General features: G+C 38.6%; 1 protein-coding gene across 11 annotated transcripts in view; it reads right to left on the bottom strand.

Moving 5' to 3' along the window:
- UNC79 (unc-79 homolog, NALCN channel complex subunit) overlaps positions 1-23,278 on the bottom strand; it is a 323,533-nt gene extending 300,255 nt beyond the window's left edge. For all 11 annotated transcript variants that reach the window (XM_043986754.1, XM_043986757.1, XM_043986756.1 and 8 more), the window contains exon 1: positions 23,174-23,278. In XM_043986754.1, the coding sequence (XP_043842689.1) occupies positions 23,174-23,195 (22 nt within the window). In that variant the 5' untranslated portion in view covers positions 23,196-23,278. The remainder of the gene's footprint in view (positions 1-23,173) is intronic.
- Positions 23,279-23,730: the final 452 nt, after the last annotated feature.

Here is a 23,730-nt window from a genome sequence, read left to right as displayed (position 1 = left end):
TGCAGAATGATAGTGACATACAGAAGGCCTGGAGGTGACAGAAAGGAACAAAGAAGTATGCCTACTTCTCCTGGCCCACTGTGTTGGGGCCCATGAGAGGAGTGGCAAACACTGTAGATAACTGCAAGTCATTTAAACTCTCTGAGTCTCATATTCCTCATCTATGAAATGCAGCTAATAATTACTTCTGTCTCACCAAGATGTCGTGAGAATCAAATGAGATAAATGCAATCTGCACACTTAATACTAAAGTGCTTTTCAAATATTAAAGTGTTATATAAAATGCTCTTTTCTGAAGGACAATAAAGCGCTTGCTGCTGAAGCACTCCCTGCATCATTTTGTTAGCCTACGGCTAAGGAAGAATTGGCAGGCTCTCATTCTTTCAATTACACTGGCATAGAGAGTTTGGCTTTCTTACTCACCTTTCCTCACTTTACATCAGTTCATGAAAGTCTTTCTATACTTCTCTGCATTCATCACGTTCATCATTTTTATACCACAATAATATTCCATTACATTCATGTATCACAATATCTTTAGCCAATCTCTAGTCAATGGACATCCATTTTGTTTCCAGTTCTTTGCCACTACAAAAAGTGCTGCTATAAATATTTTGATGTTTATGAAGCCTTTCATTTTGTGAATGACCTCCTTGTGGTCTAGCAATGAAATCTCTCTATCAAAGGATATGAACATTTTAGTCAATTTAGTTGTCTAATTCCAAATTGCTTTCTAGAATGTTTAATGCCAAGGCACAGTTCCACCAACAATGCAGTGGTTATTAGGCCCTCACTCTTTGTTCCTTTCAATTGCTTACATATGTAAATGCTACTCCTTGCTTTGTCCCCCTATGTTCTACATCTGCAACTCACCCACAGAATCCCAAAATCTCAAAGTTGATCATGATTTCAGAGATCATTTAATATAGCAAAATCCCTGACAAAAGATCATCATCCAGCCTCTACTTTAAAGACTTGCTGGGATAAAAACTCACCACCTACCAAGGAAGCCCATTGCACTTTTGGACAGTTCTAATTATTGGGAAGTTTTCCTTACAACAAAACCATCCTATTATTTCTATCCATTTTTCCTGGGAAAGAATTAAAGGCTCAATATTCTCTTTATTTACTATTTCAATTTATATTCTTGCTTCTTCCCTAAGCTTCCCTCCAAATACTGCATCTTTTGCTTTTTCTCCCCCCTGCACTTTTTTTTGTTTTTGTTTTTATTTTTTGTGGGACAATGAGGGTTAAGTGACTTGCCCAGGGTCACATAACTAGTAAGTGTCAAGTGTCTGAGACCAGATTTGAACTCAAGTCCTCCTGAATCCAGGGCTGGTGCTTTATGCACTGTGCCACCTAGCTGCCCCTTCCCCCCTGCACTTTTTATAACTCTTTCCCTCATAGATGCAGCCATTTTGGCTTTCACCCATTAATACTTACAAAATTCCAGTGGGGGCAAAAAGCAGGAAAAATGTATATACTTATTTCACAAAAAGAGAAAGTGGGGTACTTAAAGTCATTTAACATATTCAAGGTCATATAATTAATCATCATCACAGCCGAGACTAATACAAAGAACTGCCATATATAAGCACTTAAACACTTTTTTCATTCATTCCTGATTGCCAGTCCAATGGTCTCTACACTAAAGTAACCTGTTTGCTGGAGATTACAGACAAACTGCTGAGATCACACCTCCATATTTGGAGAGACAGCTCTAGACCTAGTCAGAAGACCTGTGTGAAAGTTCCGGTTCCCACAGCTGTTAGCGTCTTCTGCTTAAAAGGTATTTTTCTTCTACTCAGTATACATCCCATATGTACCCATTTTGTCTCTCCTATTACAATATAAACTTCTTGAGGGCAGGAACTGTTTTCGATTTTCCTTTGTATCCCTATTACTTGGCTCAGAAATGGCTCACTGGAAGTACTTAATAAATACTTTTTAATTGATTGATTAATGAACTAAATAGGCCCGTTACTTGGTAACTGATTTTGATGGCATATTAGTCCAGAAAAGAGTGAGAACCTTAATGAGTTCCAGTGCAGGAAAACCTGAGATAAACAGTTTGTGAAGCATAGATTTGCTTCCCCAGTGTGATCAGTGTCCTCCCCTCTCCCCCACCCCCATAATTGAAACTGAAAACAGAGACTAAGAAGGGTAGAGTCACATGCCATATTATTCAAATTTTTATTCAACAAATGTCAGCTTCAATGAAGCTCCATTAATAATCCATTGTCAGGGGGCAGCTAGGTGGCACAGTGGATAGAGCACTGTCCCTGGAGTCAGGAGTACCTGAGTTCAAATTCGGCCTCAGACACTTAACACTTACTAGCTGTGTGACCCTGGGCAAGTCACTTAACCCCCATTGCCTCACTAAAAAAAAAACAAAAAACCAACAACAACAAAAAAAGAATCTATTGTCAGGGGGCGGCTAGGTGGCGCAGTAGATAAAGCACCAGCCCTAGATTCAGGAGTACCTGAGTTCAAATCCGGCCTCAGACACTTGACACTTACTAGCTGTGTGACCCTGGGCAAGTCACTTAACCCCCATTGCCCCACAAAAAAAAAAAAAAGAATCTATTGTCATAGGGGCAGCTATATGGCACAGTGGATAGAGTACCAGCCCTGGATTCAGGAGTACCTGAGTTCAAATCCAGCCTTAGATACTTGACACTTATTTTCACTCTTTTTTTTTTCTGACACTTATTAGCTATGTGACCCTGGGCAAGTTACTTAACCCTCATTGCCCTAAAAAAAAGAATCTATTGTAGGGGCAGCTAGGTGGTGCAGTGGATAAAGCACTGGCCCTGGATTCAGGAGGACCTGAGTTCAAATCCAGCCTTAGACACTTGACACTTACTAGCTGTGTGACCCTGGGCAAGTCACTTAACCTTAATTGCCTCTCTCTCTCTCTCTCTCTCTCTCTCTCTCTCTCTCTCTCTCTCTCTCTCTCTCTCTCTCTCGCTCACACACACACACACACACACACAAGGATCTATTGTAATGTGCAGAACTCTGTGCTAGGTTTTTTTGAAGGAGATACTTAGTTGGATCTGTGACCTCACTAAGGTAGGTACTTGATCCAACAAATTCATGCCTTTTTATCCTTTAACTTTTGTGGAAGTCTTCCCATAACTCCTCCACAGAGGGTCTACCCACAATTCTGGTGGCCTTCCCTTAGATCTCTTGATATTGAATATATACGGGGTTGGAGCCAAGATGGCAGAGGAAAGGCTGTGACTCTCCTGTGCTCCCAACAAATCCATCCACATACATCCAAAAATAATGCCATAAGATATTTCATAGATACTACTTAAGCACACGAACTGTCCATGACCTATCACTCATTCTCACTACAAGACTAAACCACCTCCTTTGCAGGTCACAAGTCCCCCTGATAATCTCTTTAACTTTACTTCTCTTATTTAGTTCTTCATTGCTGATAGAGTGTGGTCCCCTCACGCCCACCTTGCATCTCTCCATTGCCTTTGGTTGACCCAAAGTGTTCATTTTTGAAGGACTATGGTACTCTATGAATTGCAGTCATAGAGTACCACTAGACCAATATTATTTTTTAAATATGGCAGATTATTTTATGGATTTCCCATAGGTAATTCAAACTCAAAATATCCAAATCTAAATTTACTGTCTTCCCTCCAAAACTTTATCCTCTTCCTAACTTCCCTATTTTTGTTGAGGCCTTATCACCAGTTTTTAAGTCATCTAGATTCGCAACCTATGAATCAGTCAACTCTTCCTTTTCCCTATCCCTCACATCCAATTAGGTGTCAAGTATTGCCAATTCTATCATAACACATTAGCTATCCAGCCACTTCTCTCCAATCATATGGCCACCACCTAGTTCAGGCTTTCTTCTTCCTAGACTTTTACAATCACTTCAGTATTGTTCTCCAGTCTCTGATTTCCAATCCATCCTCTACAGAACTGCCAAAGTGATATATCGCTTCCCTAATAAAGAGCTCCAGTGGCTCCCTCTTTTTTCTAGAATCAAACACAATCCTGCCTTAGGCTTTAAAAGCCATTCATAATTTGACTCCAACCTAATTTTTCAGTATTTTTTTCACATTATTCTATTTCGTGTTCTCTACACAGCAGCCAAACTTACCTATTTGCTGTTCACCACACACTACATCCCATCTCTTTTTAACTTTGTATAGCCTGTGCCTTTTGCCTGGAATGCACTCCCTCTTCATCTGAGCCTCTTTGCATTGCTACATCCCTTCAAAGCACAGCTCAAATCTATCATGATCCCCCTATCCCTCTGTTTGCTGGTACCAAAAATTATTTTGCATTTAATATCCTATACACATGCCTCCACCCTCCAATATAATGAAGGGTCCTTAAGGGCAAAGACTGTTTCATTTTTGTGTTTGTATTCCAAGCACCTTGAATAATGCTTGATACATAATAGACGCTTAATAAACATTTGCTGAATTAATGGATGGATGACATTGGGGTCATTACAAGCTTTGCAAAATCTCCCAAAGGCAATCTAGCCTTTCCTCCTGCTCTAGGTTAGTTCAAGTTCAGCTCATTGTCCATTCATGATATTTGTTCAAAATATAGGTGCTGATGATCAACTATCTATATTCTGTCCATCCAAATGTTTATCATAGTCTGAACAATGTGCATCCTTCATCCCCTTATTTATTTTTCCTATGTGGATACTTAGACCAAATTATTTTGAGTGATTACAGATATCATTTAGAATGTTCTATAAATGTTCCAGGGCTTGACACAGTCAGCAAAATGTTCCATAAATGGAAACATCTAAAATATTTTACCATCTATAGAGAAGCATTTCCCATTTGGACTGTCCGGGACATCCTGTGCAACACTGGCAAATTCTTTTTTTTTTTTTTTTTTGCTTGGCAATTGGGGGTTAAGTGACTTGCCCAGGGTCACATGGCTAGTAAGTGTTAAGTGTCTGAGGCCGGATTTGAACTCAGGTCCTCCTGAATCCAGGGCCCGTGCTCTATCCACTGCGCCACCTAGCTGCCCCTGGCAAATTCTTTTGATAAATAAACCTTTCCCTGTATTATACTTCCCTTGATTGTAATAATCTGAGCATTATCTTACAGTTCTCTATGCTGTTTTAGCTTTTAAAGAATGGTATATGATTTCAATATATGTATATATTGGAAAAGAAATATTAAGATGTTTTTCTCTACCAAGTCAAATGCCTTTTTATGGATAACAAACAATAAGCACAGTGGTTTCTACAGGATCCTGCTGCTTTTAGCCAATTGTGTGACTGTAAAGGCATGGTCTTTTATAGGGCATCATTTGTAAAAGCCTCCCTGCTCCCATCCTCTCTTCATCAAGGATGCCCTTTGTAGATATGTAGATCATTCATCAAGGATATTCTCACTGTGTCCAGGGATGATTCCAACAAAAATTTTATAGAAATAAAAAAGTAGACATATTGGTTGGTTGCTGTTGATATTTTCTTTGTTATGTTTTTTTAAATATTATGGTCCCATATTTCTTTCAAGTGTTTGGTATCTTCCCCTTCTTAAGGTATCTTGAGAATCAATCACTTAACACCATCAGAACTGTTCCTTCCACCATGAGTCATGTGTGCATGCATGTGTGTATATATGTATGTATATATGTATATGTGAATATATGTATGTGTATGTGTGTATATATACATATATACACAGACATATATATGGATGTGTATGTGATCTAGTCTCGCTTCTTTTCCCATCCTTATTTTAGTGTGATTTCTAATTTTCTTGCAGCACATGAGAAACTGTAATATTAGAGTCCAAATTCAATGATATTACTGTCATTAATGGAGAAAAGATTTGTTAAGAGAAATCATTCTAGAATTTTGTCTGTTCATTGCCTCCCTACAGTTTCATTCTTAAATACCTTTGGGATGATTTGGCTTAGCTGGTTTTCTTGCCAAGCTTTCTCTGAACTATTTTCCCCCTCTGTTTCTTGCTGTTTTATGAGGTGATAATACTCATAATCTTCCACCATCCTTCTCCAAAGAATTTTACGATGGAGATTATATTCTAAACTGTGTGTTGCCCTTGGATACCATCTCTCTCTGCTTACCAAGGAGACCAAATGTTTGTTAATTGAGGCATTTCTTAGGCTCTTTTTAGTCTTCTCCTTGTAGAGATTGATTTATATCAGTTAAGCTTGAGAAACGGTCTTGATGTGTATTAATATGTTTCATTTTCCATATATCAATGTCAAACAACTGGTCTAAAAGGGACATTTTGGAGTCACTAATTTGGGACAAGTTTTCATTTTTATTCAAACAAGCTGAGAATCTACACAAAGACAGATGATTTAGAAAGAATAACCTAACTGGTTACGAATTCTTTCCTGAGGGTCATGGTTATTATTGGGTGATCCAGTCTTTACCCCAGAACAGGAAATTTAGAAGAAGGCACAAAAAATTAATACTTACTCCTTTACCTGAGTAGAAGAAGGTGAGGGGAACACAAATTTAAATGCTATTAGCTGAGGACAAGAAAAGAAGATTCCAGGTTCCAAACATCTTTAAGAAGAACAAAGAGCAGACTGTTTATTTTCTGACTCTTTCTCTCCATCCCATCCCATCTCCCACTTCCCACCCATTTTTTCACATGGGCGAAAGGGAATTATATGAAATAAGACTAAAAAGGTATATAGGGCCATATGGGTAGGTGGGCTTTAAATGCTAGGCTCAGGACATGTTCTATAAGCTTTTATCCTAGAGGCAATAGAAAGCCACTGATTTTTTGAATATTGTAGTGACATGCTCAGATTCCTATTTTAGAAATATTAATTTGGCAGCTATGAAAGCAACTTAAGCATGGTAGAATGTGGGATGGAGGGGGAGAGAAGAATGGAAGCTAAGAAACTATAGCAATAGTTCAGGTGTGAAATGTTAAGGGCCTGAATTAGGATAGTCACTGTGTGCATACAGAGAAGGGAATGAATGTATACAAGTGATACTAGAGACATAGAATCGACCAGACAGTGACTAATTTAATATAGTTCTGAAGAAGCAAAATTTAGTGATTTCTCTGAAGATGCAAACCTGAATGGAAATATATAGTACCATTAAACTAAATAGGGAAAATTGGAGGAAATGGGTTTGTATAGTAATATAATGAGCTAGGTTTTAGAAAAGTTAAATTTGAGATGCCTACATGACATCCCAGCCAAGATGTGTTTAGCAAACAATTGGTAAAGCACACTCAAAGTTTAGGAGAGATATTAGGGCTAGAGATGCATATGAACACACATATGTGTGCCATCTCCATAGAGATGATACTTGAATCCATAGAAGCTAATGAGGTTACTGAAAGCACATAGAGAAAATAGAGTAGAGGGCCCAAGACAATCTAGGGGCTACTTGTGATTAGTATGTAGGAGAAGGATGAAGCCACCATCACCTTCACACCATAAAGATTTATCAGAACAGGAATTTATTAGGAGGGATACAAATACTAAATAAGGGCCCTAAGAAACATTGCCCAACTTCCCTTACCCCACATCTATTAGGGCCATAGGCCCTTCAGATCCAAAACTGATACTGTTTGGGGAGATTGCGTCATTGAATTACTTCCTGTAGAATGCCATGCTAAGGGTGAATTTACACACTGAATACAATATAATAGCCTGGTGCTCTTTAAGTAACTGAAGGAGAACTTACAGAAAGGGTTCCTCTGGGGCAGCTAGGTGGCACAGTGGATAAACCATCAGCCCTGAACTCAGAAGGACCTGAGTTCATTGCCCCGCAAAACAAAAACAAAAGAGGGGGTTCTTCTGTCCTTTCCAGTCCCCAGCAGTTGCCTCAAAAAGTAAAGATTGAGGGGCAGCTAGGTGGCGCAGTGGATAAAACACTGGCCCTGGATTCAGGACAGGCCCTGAGTTCAAATCCAGCCTCAGACACTTGACTCTTTTTTTTTTTTTTAGTGAGGCAATTGGGGTTAAGTGACTTGCCCAGGGTCACACAGCTAGTAAGTGTTAAGTGTCTGAGGCCGGATTTGAACTCAGGTACTCCTGACTCCAGGGCAGGTGCTCTATCCACTGCGCCACCTAGCTGCCCAACATTTGACTCTTACTAGCTGTGTGACCCTGGGTAAGTCACTTAATCCTCATTGCCCTGCACAAATTAATTAATTAATTAATTAATTAAAAAGTAAAGATTGGAAGCCAGGAATTAACTATGAAAATTAATGCAATGCTAGTAAAAAAAAAAAAGCCTCTTCTCTTCTCCCTCATTTATGATATGACTGAGTACAGGGCAATTAGGTATATACCAAAATGAACCATGGAAGGTAGAAGATAATATACAGCTTGATACACATTTATCATGGAGGCAAAGTGAAAGATAGTCTTCCTTACCCATTGTGAGTAAATTATGTTCTTTGCATTAGCTAAGACCCCTATCCCATTTCAACATCCCACTAATAAGGTTTGGAAAAATTTGATTGACTTGAAAATATCTTCATTTTTTTCATAAAAGCTTATAGATCATTTCCAGCAGATGAAATTGGTTTTATAGTGGTTTGGGCCCATGGCCTTGACCTGAAAAAACACAACTTTTACAAGTCCTCTTAAGGATTAAGGATGGAACCTAGTGCATCTGTCAGAAGGAAGCTTAGAAGTCATCCACCCCAACCTATACAAGAGCCCCTCCAAGATGCCCCTAACGAGTAGGGAAGATCATCATCATCTTCTTCTTCTTCTTCTTCTTCTTCTTCTTCTTCTTCTTCTTCTTCTTCTTCTTCTTCTTCTTCTTCTTCTTCTTCTTCTTCTTCTTCATCCTTCTCATCTTACATTTAATGGAGTTCAAATAGGAATAGTCCTAGGACAAATTACTATCTTACTACCGTTCTTTTATGTTTATTGTTTGGCAGACTCTTGGGCAGGCAAATAAAATTATTGCTTTTGTAGTTAAAGTGTTGAGAAAGAAGTTTATTTTCAAAGGAAAGCATCTTCAAGACAACTCCAGTAGCAGATAAAATGACAGGAATGATGTATTTTGTCCCAGTCGGTCTCTATATTTTGAGAGATTTTCATTCCATATAATTTAGAGGTTATTAGTGTTCAGAATGACTACATCTGTTAAAAATGATGTACATAAATTCTATGGGTTCATGTCCTTCCTAGGAAATTTTGGACAGCAGCTTTGTCTGTAAGGATCCTCTGACTGGAAATATCTAGTACAGTTTATCTACTGAATTCTTAAGACTATTTTGAGGTTTATATTTATAGAATAAGAATCCATTTTCTGTTAGTTGGTGAAGGAAAGAAAGCTTTTGGTGCACATAATTCTGATCACTTGATCATGTCCTTCTAGGTATTTTGCAAGTACTAAACTTTTGCACCCTGCAGTAATGTGATGCAATTTTTTTAACATTTCCTTATGAAATCTACATGATGTAACTCAAGAGTCCTTAAGGATGACCTTTCTGTAATTTCTGGTAGCAATTTTGCAGTCATCACAAAGAATTGGACATGACTTAACAACTGAACAGCAACAAAATTATTACCATTGTAAACCATTCTTCATGACGTAGACGTATTAATTGTTGTTGGATCACATTTAAATAAGCATTTTAAGATTTTAAAAGCTTTTACTCCATGCAGCCCAGTGAAGTAAGACATTCAGCTGTTACATCCCCATCTTACAAAGGGAACAGAAGCTCAGAGTTGGTTATGATTTGTCCAGGATCGCCCAGCTAATAAGTGTCAGAGCCAGGATCACAGCATATTTTGTACCAAATAAAATACATTTGTAAAGCATTTTGCAAACTTTAAAGTGCTATATATAAATGTTAGCAAGCACATAGATTTAGAGTTGAATGAGATTTCGGAGACTATTGAGTCCAATCACTTCTGTTTTATAGATGAGGAAACTGAGCCTTAGAGAGATTAAATGACTTGCTCATTGTTACAAAAGTAGCAAGTGTCTGAAGCAGGATTTGAAGTCAGTTCTTCCTAACTTCCAGGCCAGTGCTCTATACAATCTGCCACCTAGTCACCTCAAATCTAAACCTCCCAGCTGCAGTCAATCTTCTTGCCTTCATTTATCATTGTCAAAATATTCCCAAATAATCCATATTGTTGGAGCCCTTTATTCAAACACCAAAAAAGGGAATCTTGTTTCCTTGGATACTGTTATAAGAACTGATCTTCCCAAAAAAGAACTGATCTTCTAAGCTATTAGGCCAACTTGTCCCTTATCATTGCTCTTTTATCACTCAGACCTTAGTTGTCCCTTTGGACAGTTAGGTGGAGACAGATGCCTAGGAACTGGCACTGAGGAAGCCCCAGGAGGGCCCCACAGAGCCCCCAGTACCAGAGTCCTTCCATTTACCCATTACCTATTACTTAAAATAATTGACTTTGGCTGACAGAAATAATATAATGACCCAGAATTGCTAGCAGTAGTGGTTTTGGAAATTTGGCACTGTTTTCTAGAAGAGATGTAATCCCCTTCATTAATCTTACAAATCATACAATTAGTCTCTATGCACATTGTCAGTAATTTATTAAGAATATACCATGTTCCAGGTACATTGGCTCTCCTCCTCTCCTGTTTCCACTTCAGTGGTGTTATACAGGTCTGGCTCCACCACTCTGTGGATACGTCACTGATGCTCTCTCTTATATAGCTTCAAGATGGAAGACATGAAAGGCATCAGTGATGAAGATCCAGTCTTCTCATAAATTATATTTATAACACTGGTCCAAGCTTATAGACAGCAGAGTCTAAAATAACTTCACAGCCTGTTCATATGCACCCAGCCCATTTTACCACCATCTTAACAGAAGATCCAGGTTTCTTTCATAACAAAGTTCTTTCTGCTGTTCTTCTGCATTCTTGACAGCCCAGGTGATATTTTGATGTATTTTTGTTGTTGTTCAGTTATTTCAGTCATGTTCAACTCTTTGTGACCCCATTTTGGGTTTTCTTGGCAAAGATACTGGAGCCATTTGCCATTTCTTTCTCCAGCTCATTTTACAGATAAGGAATTGAGGTAAATAGTGTTAAGTGAGTTTCCCTGGATCACACAGCTAGTAAGTGTCTAAGTCAGATTTGAACTCCTAAAGATGAGTCTTTCTAACTTCAGACCTGGCACTCTATCCACTGTGCCACCTAGCTGCTCCTTTTGATTTACAGCTTTATATATGATGACAGCAGAGCCACTGCAACAAACAGTCCTGGATAAAGCCACAGAGACTGTGGCAGCTTATTCCAGTCACTCTTCCTCCATGATATAGGATGGGGTCGAATTTCATCACTGACTTGCAACATCTCCATTAGAATCTTTAGAGTACTACACTGTGCCATCTAATTCCATTACCCAGGCCGCTGTTAGTCCAAGAGATGATTGGTAGGGGTTTTTTTTGTTTTGTTTTTGTTTTGTTTTTTTGTTTTTGTGGGGCAATGAGGGTTAAGTGACTTGCCCAGGGTCACACAGCTAGTAGGTGTCAAATGTCTGAGGCCGGATTTGAACTCAGGTCCTCCTGAATCCAGGGCTGGTGCTTTATCCACTATGCCATCTAGCCGTCCCCGATGATTGGTAGTTTTTGAAAGACAAGGACTGATTCCCTGGAGGATGGCTATAGGATCTGGGCTGGAAGCTGGGCTGGTGGTCTGGGAGGTACTGCTATTCATGAGGCTCTTAGGCCTAGGCTATCTCCATCTGGGTCTGAGGCAGTGGTCAAGATAGCAGTGGCTTGACTTGCTTGGCAAGATATCTCCTGTGTCTCCCTCAGAATGCCTTGCTGTTTCAGTTAGGCTGGTTTGCCTACCCTGTGAGTGCCAGTTGATTGGAATGGCAGGCCTCTTCTCCACAGGGGTTGCTATGAGAATAATAGAAATCCTCAGATACTGAGAAAATGATAGTTTTGCATTGGAGAAGCACCTTGAGACAGGTTTCCAGGAAGCACAAAGATTTAAGAAGGAATGTGATCTTACTGGTGTTAAGAGTCAGTCCAATGAAGAGTAGATGCTCCCTTAAGGATAATGAGAAACTAGTTTGGTTCAATCACTACATTTATCTATATGGAAGTTATCAACAAGTGCTCTTTCCTGCTCAAAACTCTCATTGCACTTTGTACACACTTATTTCTTCCTACTTTGTATTATATCTATTTGGTACATATCAATTTCTCATTTAGGGAAGGGACCTCTTGTTTAAATTATCATTCCTACTTCCTTTTTTAAAAAAGTGCGTAGCAAAACATAGTAGGCAGTTAATAAATGTTAGTTGAATGTAGCACAATGGAAAAACTACTGAGTTTCCTATGCTTTGACCAGTTTGTGAATTTAGACATTGATTCATAATAAAGTTGTCGTACAGTTAATGTTCCCCAAAATGTGGAGTCTTATTGTAATCCATATGTGCTATTGATTATCAGAGATTGTTGATATGAAAGTCATATTGGTCCAGATTTAGAATTCTTTAAAATTGATGAAGTTTAGCTAAAAAGTTCTTGTCTGAGGAAGAGCAATCAGAGACCTCCACATTTACCTGATCAGATTAATCAATCAGTCAATCAATCAACTGTGAGCCAGGCACTGTGCTAGGCAATGAGGATGAAAAGACAACAGATTAGACCAATAACTTAAGATCCATGAAAATGAATTTTACCATTAGATGCTGAACAGAGTAGGATAAATTTCCATTTTTAGGTCCAACTCTAAAAGTAAAAGACTCCCACATGGTAAGCCATATGTTATTTGGGGTTTCTGCCTTAGAAGGACAAAAAACAGAGTTGGCCTATTCAGAATCAAAGCCTATGGTTTGAAATAAGCTCAAAATGCTAAATGGAATGTTTAGATCTTTTACAATATAGAAAGATAGGTTGGCAAAGGTATTTTTATGTTAAATGTTTTTAATCCAATAAACATTTTGCCCCCACTAAACTTCTAGTTGAATATCTCATTCATGAAATGGAGGTGGTTCTGGATTCCTGAAGGTCTATGCCAACAGAATTCAAGTACTGGCTTTTCTTACCAAGCTTAAAGGGCTTCAAGAGATGGAATCTATACCTAATTCTCTAGCCATCAGGCAAAGGTAGAAAAGTCTGGCCATTAGATAATGTTTTTCAGTCACAGCAACCCTTGAAGACTATCTACTAAAGTGAACAAACATGTGATCTCTGCAAGTTAAAAAAAAAAAGCATCCATAAATCCCTGAAGTATTTAAGTAATATTTTGTATTGACATACATAGAGACCCCAAAAGTCCAGTGATACCACTACTAGGCCTATAGCCAAGATACATCAAAGTGTGGGAATTTATTGTGATTTGGGAACCCTGCCTTGGGGCTGAGATTAAAAAGCCTTAGGCCCTCAGGGTTCTTCTCTGCGTAAGAGGGGCTGGTGCCCCTCCCCCTCCACTTCAGCCCAGTGGAGAAGCCCATGGGCCTTAGAGAACACCAGTTGGGCGGATAGCCAGGGAAAGCCCCAGCTCCCTCCACCCTGAGGGGAGCTGCCCCAGAGATCCCAGGCTTGCTCTGCCAGTCCCAGGCACACAGCAAGGGGCACAGGCCCCTTGAGCCCTGGGTGTGGTATGCACAGGACACTCGAGCCCCCCTCTCCCCCACCCCACCCCACCCCGGCCGCAGCCCTAGTTCGGCCGGTGGATTAACTTGGCATGTGCAGGGGCACAGGGAGCCAGAGGTTTGAGGGGAGAGAAGGAAGATATACACCAGGAAGTTAGACAGTGAGGGGGAGATGGAGAAAAAGCTAAGAACAAGGAAAGAGCACAGACAGAAGAAGGATGCTGGAGGACTAAGAGTTCACTAAGGAGACAGTGGCTACAGTAAAGAAAGGGGATTCACAACAGTAAGAGGCTTTTCAAGGGGGTTGGCAGGAGTAGGGAGCAGGAGGCTTTTCAGTGAGGGAAATGCTAGAAGAAAGTCTGTTGGTATGCAGGAGGACACTAGGAAGGTTAGACGGCAGAGAATGGGCACAAACCACGGCAGAGTAGGGGACAAACCACGGCAGGAGGGAGACGCGGGAAAGCAGTCAGGTCTTGTATAACTTTGCAATTCTTATCTCTTACATTTATTTTTATAAATAAACCCTGCTTTGATTATTTAATTAAGAGGCTTCTTAATCATTTGCTTATCAATTTGGGAGCAGCAGAACCGTGTGGAGAAATTTATAAACGGCCCATATTAAATTAATAGCAGTGAGATAACCAGCAAGTCAAACATCCACTTATTAGGCCCCCCAGGTAGACTAGGCCCAGCTAGTCAGTTAAAATATTCTTACATTTGAATGGCAACCACAAAGGGATTTATGGCCCAATTATAATTTTTCTAAACTTATAATTTTTCATATAAGTCTAATTATATAATTTTTCAGATTAGATATAGTTAAGTTAATCTTTTTTACAAAAGAAAGAGAAAAAGGACCTATATGTACAAAAATGTTTGTAAAAGCTCTTTTTGAAGCAGCAAAAAATGAAGGTAAGGGGGTGTTCATCAACTAAGGAATGGCTAACAAATTATGGCATATGAAATATTCTATTACATGCTATATGCCTCAATAAATGGTTTCAGAGAAACCTGGGAAGATTTATGCAAACCAATACAAAGTGATGTGAGTGAAACCAGGAGACTAATTTATACAATAACAAAAAACTTTGTAAAGATAACTTTTAAAGACTTAAGAATTCTGATGAATACAATGACCAACTACAATTCCAGAGAGTTGGTGATAAAGCATGTTATCCACCTCTTGACAGAGAAGTGATGGATTTAAGATACAAAACAAGATATACATTTCTTAACATGGTTATGCAGAAATTTATTTTGCTTGATTATGCTTATTTGTTATGAGGATTTTGTTTTCTCTTTTTCATGGTGGGGGAAGGATAAGAGTTGAAGGGAAAGGGAAAAATGCTTGTTAATTGAAAAAAAAGTACTGGAATCTTATCTCTGTGTGGTCTTGGGCAAGACCCTTAACCTCTCTGGACCTGAATTAACTAAACTCTAAAATTCAGAAGGTGGTCTAGAAAAATTCTAAGGTTCCTTCCAACTCTATAGCTATTACCTTGTCTGTTGTTAAACTGAAGTCCCTTCCTTTCCACTCATTCTAAAGTTTATCTTCAGTTTCCAAAAGTAAATTTCCAAAATTTTAAAAGTGTTTCAATCTCTTTGTTTAGCATAAGAGATTGTAAATTTTCTAAGGGTAGCATTTTGCCTCATTTATACCCTCATCCCCCACAATGTTTTGAGCATTGCAAATACTAAGTGAGTACTTTTTAAAATAAAATTGAAGCATGGCTCAAAACTAAGGTGAATTTTCCTTTCTCATAGATATTGTATACCTAACAAGCTCATTGAAAAACTTCTCATTGCTGTAAACTGAAATGTGTAGTACTCATAGTTTCCACGATAGAAAGTTATCAACATTGAGAGGTTTGTTGTTTTAAAGAGCCTCCCTATTTTCAGTTTGTACCATTATTGAATAGAGAAGAAAAATGAGTTTCCATTTTGACTATCAGGAGTTGAAAAAGATGCCAGTTATTTGTAATGACATAATTCCTCTCTTCGTTTCTAGGAACATAAAGTTTGTAATTGGAAGGAGCCTTAGAAATCATCTAGTTCAACCCCCTCATTTAACAGATTATGAAACTGAGGCTCAAAACACTAAATGACTTACCCAAGATAACACAACCAATAAGTAGCAGAGCTAATATTTGAAACCATGATATAATGGGTATCCTGGGCTCTAAATCCTCACCCCTAGTGGAGTTCTGTCCCCAGAGTATAAGGCTACAAGCTAGGAATATCTCATCTATCCATTGATGTAAATCCATTTGAATCCTGACTCCAAATTTAATGTTTTTTCTATGATATAATGCTTCCTCTAAATAAAACCACTCCAACCCAAATGAAACATGTTTTTCTATATATTGTAACTATGTCTACAAATCTGGATGATTTGGTGATTTTAATTCTCCTAAAGAGAACTGAAAACTAGGATTTTGAAAAATATACTTAAAATATTATTTTAAATCTTTTTAAATTGATTTTAAAATCTTAAAATATCTATTAATATTGCACAAGCTTTATGAGACCTCTTTTTGGCAGGTACTTGAAAATACAGTCAGTCATCTTGACCCATTCAATCACAAATGTGATTGAGATGTGATGAGAGCTCAAAGAAATCTAAATGAAGTGGCCAACCACCAAAGCTATTTTGTTTTACAGGAATATATAAATCTGGCATTCTTGATAAGAATAGTATCCAGAGAACAAACCATTTTAGTACCATATAAAATGAAATAGTAGTTACTGTAATACAAATGCCTGTTTCCTGAGAAATAGCCTAAGAAACTAGACATACACATGTATACACTACACATATACATATGTGTGTACATATCATATTTATACTTACATGTGTATGTTTATATTTATATATGAAATCACTTTCTACAAATTTGACCTGGAGCAGTGAAATTGGAATTGGAAAATCTGGTTTTGAATCCTGTCTCTGTGACTTTCTACCTACACTCCCTAGGTCAAGTCACTTAACATATCTGGTCTTCAAGTTCTTTACCTATAAAATGAGAAGATTAGACCAGAGGACCTCTAAGGTAACTTTAATCATATGGTTCTATGATTTATATAAATAACTCATGGGAAAAAAATTTAGCTCACAATACACTGGAAGCATGAGGCCCTACATAACCCCTGCTCTTTAACACCTTAGCCTATATCTTTCACATTGTTTAAATGATGGTTTGCCCAAAGTCCCAATATAAGAAACAACAACTGTACACTTCATGAGCTCAGGTTAGCATATCACTTTGTATTCAAAGATTCTACACCAATGGATAGAAATACTCCTACCATATCCCATACCATATGAAGGCTCCAGGAGCAGAGCTACTCTAAAGGTGAGGGCTTAGAGTCCAGGAAAATCACTATGGCATTCAGCTGCCTCAAGAAAGAGGTTTTCCCTTACTAAAAAAGGTCTTCAGGTAATGGTTGAATGATCATTTGTTGAAGATATTATGGAGAGAATTCTTGCACTTACATAGCACATCATAAGCCTTTAAATACATGTTCACCTAACTTACTATTCAGACAGGTTGGATATGGCTTTCAACTCCAAGATTCTGTAATTTTATAATTCTAGCCTAATCTATCTCAACATCCAGTAATCATCAACAGGATGATTTTAAAGATATTTTAGGGGTTCCTAAAATTTACAGTAGAAAAGTCTGAACCAAAATAAATCCCTCACCTGGAATTACTAGGAAGAAGAACCAAAAGTACCCTATTCTCCTAAATGTCCTCCATGCTGAAAACCAGACCAAACCAGGAATGGCTAAGGCCAATGCAATGGCATGGCCTCTGAAGTTCTAGAGGCCTAGCATACTTAGTAGTGAAATTCTTTACACATGCCACTGTCACAAGCACTTACTCCCTGATTCAGAGTATGTAGGATGATACACTACTCATCTGCTGGTTTATGCCCAAATCATGGAAAAGTAACAGGATCTCCAAGGGTTAGTCCCCAAATTCAGAACAAAGTTATCTTTTGTAGTACAATTTATATCTTGATAATTATCTGAAACACAATGTATTTTAAAGGATCATACTAAGAATAATCCAAACAGGCCAAGCTTTGCTTCTCAAAAGAAAGAACAAGATTGAAGAAAGAAGAGAAAAATATAAATTTTCTGTTTAGAAACCAAAATTCAGGAACTGAAAAGTCTCCTTACTTCAATCAATGCATTACCTAGAGCAGTTTTTTCAAGTATCCAACATTTTTCCCCCTCATCTTCCCACCACCACTAAAAAGAAAGAGAAACAAAGCCTTTTAATCAACATGCGTAGTTTAAACAAAACAAATTCTCATATTGACCAAGTTCGATAATGTCTTATTCTGCATATCTAGTCCATTATCCCTCTGTCAGAAGGTAGATAGCATTTTTTTTTATCGATCCTCTAGAATCACGGTTGAACATTTCATTGATCAGAGTTCTGCGTCTTTCAGAATTGTTCATTTTTATAGTTATTGTTATAGTACAAATTGGTCTCTTGGTTCTGCTCGTTTCACTCTACATCAGTTCTTATAAGTTTTCTCAGGTATCTCTGAAAACATCCCCTTCATAATTTCTTACTGTACAATATTATTCTATTACATTCACATACCATAATTTGTTTAGTCATTCCTCAGTTGATGGGTACCCCCTTTGTTTCCACTTCAAGTTCCAGTTGCCACTACAAAAAGAACTGCTATAAATATTTTTGTATATATAAGACCTTTCACTCTTACTTTGATTGCTTTAGGATATAGGCCTGGTAGTGGTATTGGCACCACATCATTTTGGCAAAGAAAGAAGATTGAATGACATTGTAGGCATTTAATAAATACTTGTTGACAACTTGCTATTGAGACAGGTTGGATATGGCTTTCAATTCTGAGAGTCTATAATATTATAATTCTTTATAATCTATCTCAACATCCAGGTAATGATTGACAGGATGATTTTAAGGATACTTTTAGGAGTTCCTAAAGGTTATGGCAGAAAAGCCTGCACTAAAATAAATCCCTCACCCAGAATTTCTAGGAAAAAGGACAAAAAGTACACCATTCTCCCAAATGTTCCGCATCCCAGAAAGCAGACCAGACCCGGAATGTCCAAGACCATTGCGATGGCATGTCCCCTGAATGGCTGAACAAAAAAATTGGAAAATTGGAAGAAAAAAATTTTTTTTAAAACAACATGTAAATCTTTGCAATCTTCTGGGAAATTGCTAAGAAGCTTTCACCTTCTGCTAGGGCTGTTAGCACATGGCACAGAAAACAGATTGAACATATAAGTACGGGCCCAAAACCGACTATATCCCTAGCTAAAACTATCCTCTCCTCTTTATTTTTACTTGTTTCATAAGCAGAGAGAAAAGGCCACAATATAAAAATAAAAGAATTAATCATAACTCTTACATTTATGTAATGATTTAAAGCTTACAAACTGCTTTACAAGCATGGTCTTAAATTATTATAGCAACCCTGTGGAGCAAATACAACAAATTATTTTTATTATTATTACTATTATTATTATTCAGATGAGAGAGTTGAGTCTCAATGAGGTTAAATGATTTTAACAGGTTCACATAGCTAGCAATCGGAAGAATGTTAAGTTTTACTCTAAATGTCTCAATGTGGAATGGTGACCCTATGTTTTCAAAGGTTATGCCAGCAGGGTACAAGCTCTAGCAATCCCTTCTAAGCAGGAATGGTTTGAAGGATGAGTCCAGTGAAGTGCGAAGAGGTTCATCACCAGAAGGTTAGTTGGCCATAAAGGGATTACTTTTTTTACCGCAGTAATTAATTTTAAAAATATACAAAGGGATAAGAGGTTGCCATCTATACCATTGAAGGAAGTGACCAAAACTGATGAAATCATAAAATTTTTAAAGTAAGAAGTATTGAAGTATTTATAACTATGTGTCATCTTCTGAGCATAAGTCATTCATCATATTTCCAAGATAAATTACATCATCTGTTTGGGTTCTTAGGATTTAGCACTGCAAAGGACTCTAAAGATTACCTAGTCCAAAATCCATGTTTTATAGATAAAGAAACTGGTACATGAAGAGATGAAATGATCCGTCCTAAGTCAAACAGATAATAAATAGCAGAGGTGGAATTCAAATTCAGGTCTTCTGACTCCAAATCCAGTGTGTTTTCCACTACACAATAAAAATGCATGGTACTTCCTCTCACTGCCTCAGCCAGATCATCCCAACTTCCCATAAGGCAGAAATTTTTACCCACAGAGTAGAAAAGATTTCCTAAAAAGAACAGAGTGGAGAAGAGGAGATGTGAACAGGAGGAGAAATAGAAAAGAGGGAAGAGGAAAAGAGACATGATATCATGCTTCCTTCGGCAGCACATATACTAAAATTGGAGGAGACATGATATCTGCCCTCAAGTATTTGAAGGGCTGTCCTGTGGAAAAGGGATTAGATTTCTTCTTCTTGATCTAAGAAGACAGAACTGAAGAAAATGGATTGAAGTGACAGGTCAGATTTGGCCTTGATATAAGGAAAAACATCTAACAATTAGATCTATTCAAAAATAGAATGGACTGTCTCAGGTTTCCACTCACTAGATGGCTTCAGAGAATAGGTGTATGACCATTTGTCAAATATGTTGTGTAGGGTATTCCATATTTTGAGGATTTTTCAATCACATATATCAAACTCAATTTTCTCCCTTCAAATTTTGGAAAATATTACTGTGCAACTCCTAGCCAATGAAAGAAGATACCCTCTCCTCTGTTCCTGTCTCCTCTGATAAGCCCTTCCTCTCTAGTACAGGTAAAAATCCCATGGTACAACTGCCATATTTTTTTTTCTGGCCATACTCTGGCTATGAGGTTGTAGGTTAAAAATAAAATGAAAAAACCTAATATCAATGTTTACTTTTCTTTGTATGGGTCTTTATTCACCATACCATGCAGAAAATCCCACTAATCATGTTTTCTTTGCACTCTAGATATTCATAGAAATAGCAAAATGGGGAAAAGAGGAGAGAGAAGAATGAAAAAACAAAGCATTCTCAACTTCTCTCCAATCTATATAAAAATGCCTAAAGATAGATATCCCTTGGTATCTTTAGGCATCTTTGAATCAATACATTCTCCTTCATCTCATAAGCTTTTCAAACAGCCCTGTAAGAATTTTTTTTTCCTTTCCCCACCTTTGTAGATGGAAGAACAGAGGCACAGAGTAGCTAAGTGACTTGCCCACGTCTCAGAGTGGTGGATACAGAACTAGAACTGAGATCCTAGTTCAGCATTTTTTCCACTAAATTGCTGAATCTCTTGCCTCTCTGGAAGCAGCCCCTAGGCAAACAAAGGAAACTACCTACTCAAAGAAAGCTAAGTTCATTTCCTGAACAACAAAGGAAATTGGATACATGAAATTCAAGCATTATGTTTTGAAATGTTTGGAGAAAAAGAAGAAAAAGAATATGGGTAACATAAGAAAATAAAGAGGCAAAGTGTAGAACATTAGCAAAAAGCATCAATAATTTGACCTGAAATTACATCTTGGAAATATAACTATAAAGTCATGTGACTGGTCTTTTAAACAAACATGAAAAAATACTCCAATAACAGTGCATATCATTACAAAGCTTCATAGTTCATATAAGGCAGTATTGTAGATAGAGTGAGAGGTGAGTTGGGTTCAAATCCCACCTCTGCTGATACTTATTGGCCGTGTGACCACAGGCAAGTTACTTAATCTTTCTGAGCTTCAGGCAATTCTGTTATAGATGGGTTTTGCCTTTTACTGGTAAAGGGAGTTCCCACAAGATGCTTGACTTATTGATATTTCATAGTTTAAAACCTGTACATTATCTCACTTAGCTCTCAAAATTCTGTGAGGTCAACACAAAAAGTATTATCCCTTCTTATAGATAATACCACACATAACATTTTACAGTTTACAAAATGCCTCCCTAACAATTATGGGAGTGCATTGTTCTATGGATTTGGAAACAGATACTCAGAAAGATTAAATGAATGTGCCTGGAAACATGGCTAAGAAATGGAAGGGTCAGAACTCAAATTCAGATTTTTTTAATGCAAGTCCTGAGACTCAGAAAGATCTGCTTAAGGGATAATGCTGGGATTCAAAACCAGTTCTCTAACAGTATTATTTCCAATATACCACAATATCATAAGTTCAAAGTAGGATATGCAAAATGATATGTATAGCCTTGTTAGAAGGCTATACACTTATCTCATTGATGCTGCAAACCTTCATGGGACTCTTCTGTTGGAAATACCTTCAGAGATTCAGGGACATTGTTCTGAATATTATCAGTGGTGACAAATCTTCATATTAAGGGTAGATTTTCTTTTCTTTCTTTAATGACCAAAAGTCATGGAGAGCCAATGGTAATAAAGCATTACAGCTGTATGATAGCATTATTTGGGCCCCAAAAGTAGGATTACAAAATTATTTTCTTGTATAGCTAATAAAAAACCCCTAACTCTCATAGCAATTCCAAAACCACTTACAGACATGTTTTGTTCAGTGGAAGCATCTCTGAATTAAATTTATTGCCTGCCAAAGAGACAAAATTCATATATATACACATATGCATAGATGTATATATAATATTTCTATATGTTCAGGTATGTTTATTTTAAAAATCAGTCTCCTGACTTTATAGCCATGCTTTGTATTTCCAGTCAAAAGTTTGTCACTAAGTCCATCAAGTGCACACAATAGAAAGCTTTCATTTCAATCAATCAACCCACAACAAATATTAATTTGGTTTCTATTATGTGTAACTTCTGCCCCCAAGGAGATTCCAAGTCATTCATGACCTTGCCTCCAATATTGGGGGGGCACCCCTGTCCCCAGTCTTTCTCTCAACATCCCACAACTAAAACCCACTTGACATTTCCTACGGTTTCATGGTGAGTTATTCCACAAAGGAAACCTACTCTTGTTGAAATTCAGATCTGATTATTTAATAGATCAGTGCTCATAATAGTTTCTTCAGTGCCCCTTCCACCTCCTTTTCTCTCTTTCCCCTAAGTCGGTTTTAGGTTCATTCCCCACCCACCCCCACCCCATCCCTCATTTGAGCCCAATATTCTGCCTAGCTGCTGCTCCCTCCCCCTTCTCCTCATTACCACTGCAACCCGGAGTGGAAACTGCAGACTGAAACTCCCCTATGGCTCTAGCAGCGAATGCTGGGCATGCTCAGTAGCCCAGGCAGGCTTGGACGCCACTGACAGTTCTCCGCCTCTGATTTGTCGTTACCCCCCTTCCCCCACCAGGAGATACTGAAATGTTTATTTGCAAGGTACAAGGCCTCTTTTTCCCAGAATGACCCCATTTTAATTTTATTTTGCTCCTTTAAAATTTTTTTGCAAATCTCTTATAGCTCTTGAGTAGAGAAGGGTTTGGAGGTTGCTTTTTCAGCACCGCGGACAGCGCCGCGCTATAGTCCACGACCCCCTGCAACCTCAGCCTCCAGCCTCCAGCCCCCCCACCCCCTCCATCGCCCGCCCCAACACCATGCAAGACTCTCTCTCCCTGCTGCGATCGCAGCCGCAACTACCTTAGCTCCCCACCGGAGGCCGAGCAGGAATACCGGACCGACTGCTACTTACACTGCTCCGCTTTGGTGGACATGATGTGGCCCAGGTGGCAAGGCTTTGCCCCCAATGTCTCGGTCTTGCGGGCTCCCTCGCTCCGCCAGCTATGTGGCCAGGAAATGAACGCATCCCACCCCCCTCCCACCTCCCCTCCCCTTCTTTCCCCCCTCCCCTACGCCCTTGTCGCTACCATTCGGACCAAGAGCCCAGCAAATGCTGGAATCACTCCCGGGAGGTTTGGGAACCGCCCCCGGGGAGATTAATGCGATTTGCTGGGCGGCCGAAGGTTTCCTGTCCTTGTTCCCCTGGGGTTGCCCGCCTCGGCGTGGGCGAGAGAACCAAAAGAGAGGCTGGGAGAGGGAGACAGAAGTGGCTCCTAGTGAAATAGGGAAATGGACTCGACCGGATGGGGGGAGGGAGCAGTATTTCCATTCATAAGGCGAAAGGAGAGGATGGGAGTTTCCCAGAGAAAAGCCTCTTAAAGTGGCGGAGTCCCCGTGCATTTGGGTCCCCCACCGGAGTTCTCCCTGGCTGTAGACCCTCCTCCAGTGATGCCCCTCAATGGCTCAGCA

This window comes from Dromiciops gliroides, chromosome 2 (genome assembly GCF_019393635.1).
Source record: "Dromiciops gliroides isolate mDroGli1 chromosome 2, mDroGli1.pri, whole genome shotgun sequence".
Lineage (NCBI taxonomy): Eukaryota > Metazoa > Chordata > Mammalia > Microbiotheria > Microbiotheriidae > Dromiciops > Dromiciops gliroides.
This window is presented reverse-complemented; position numbering and strand designations above follow the sequence as displayed.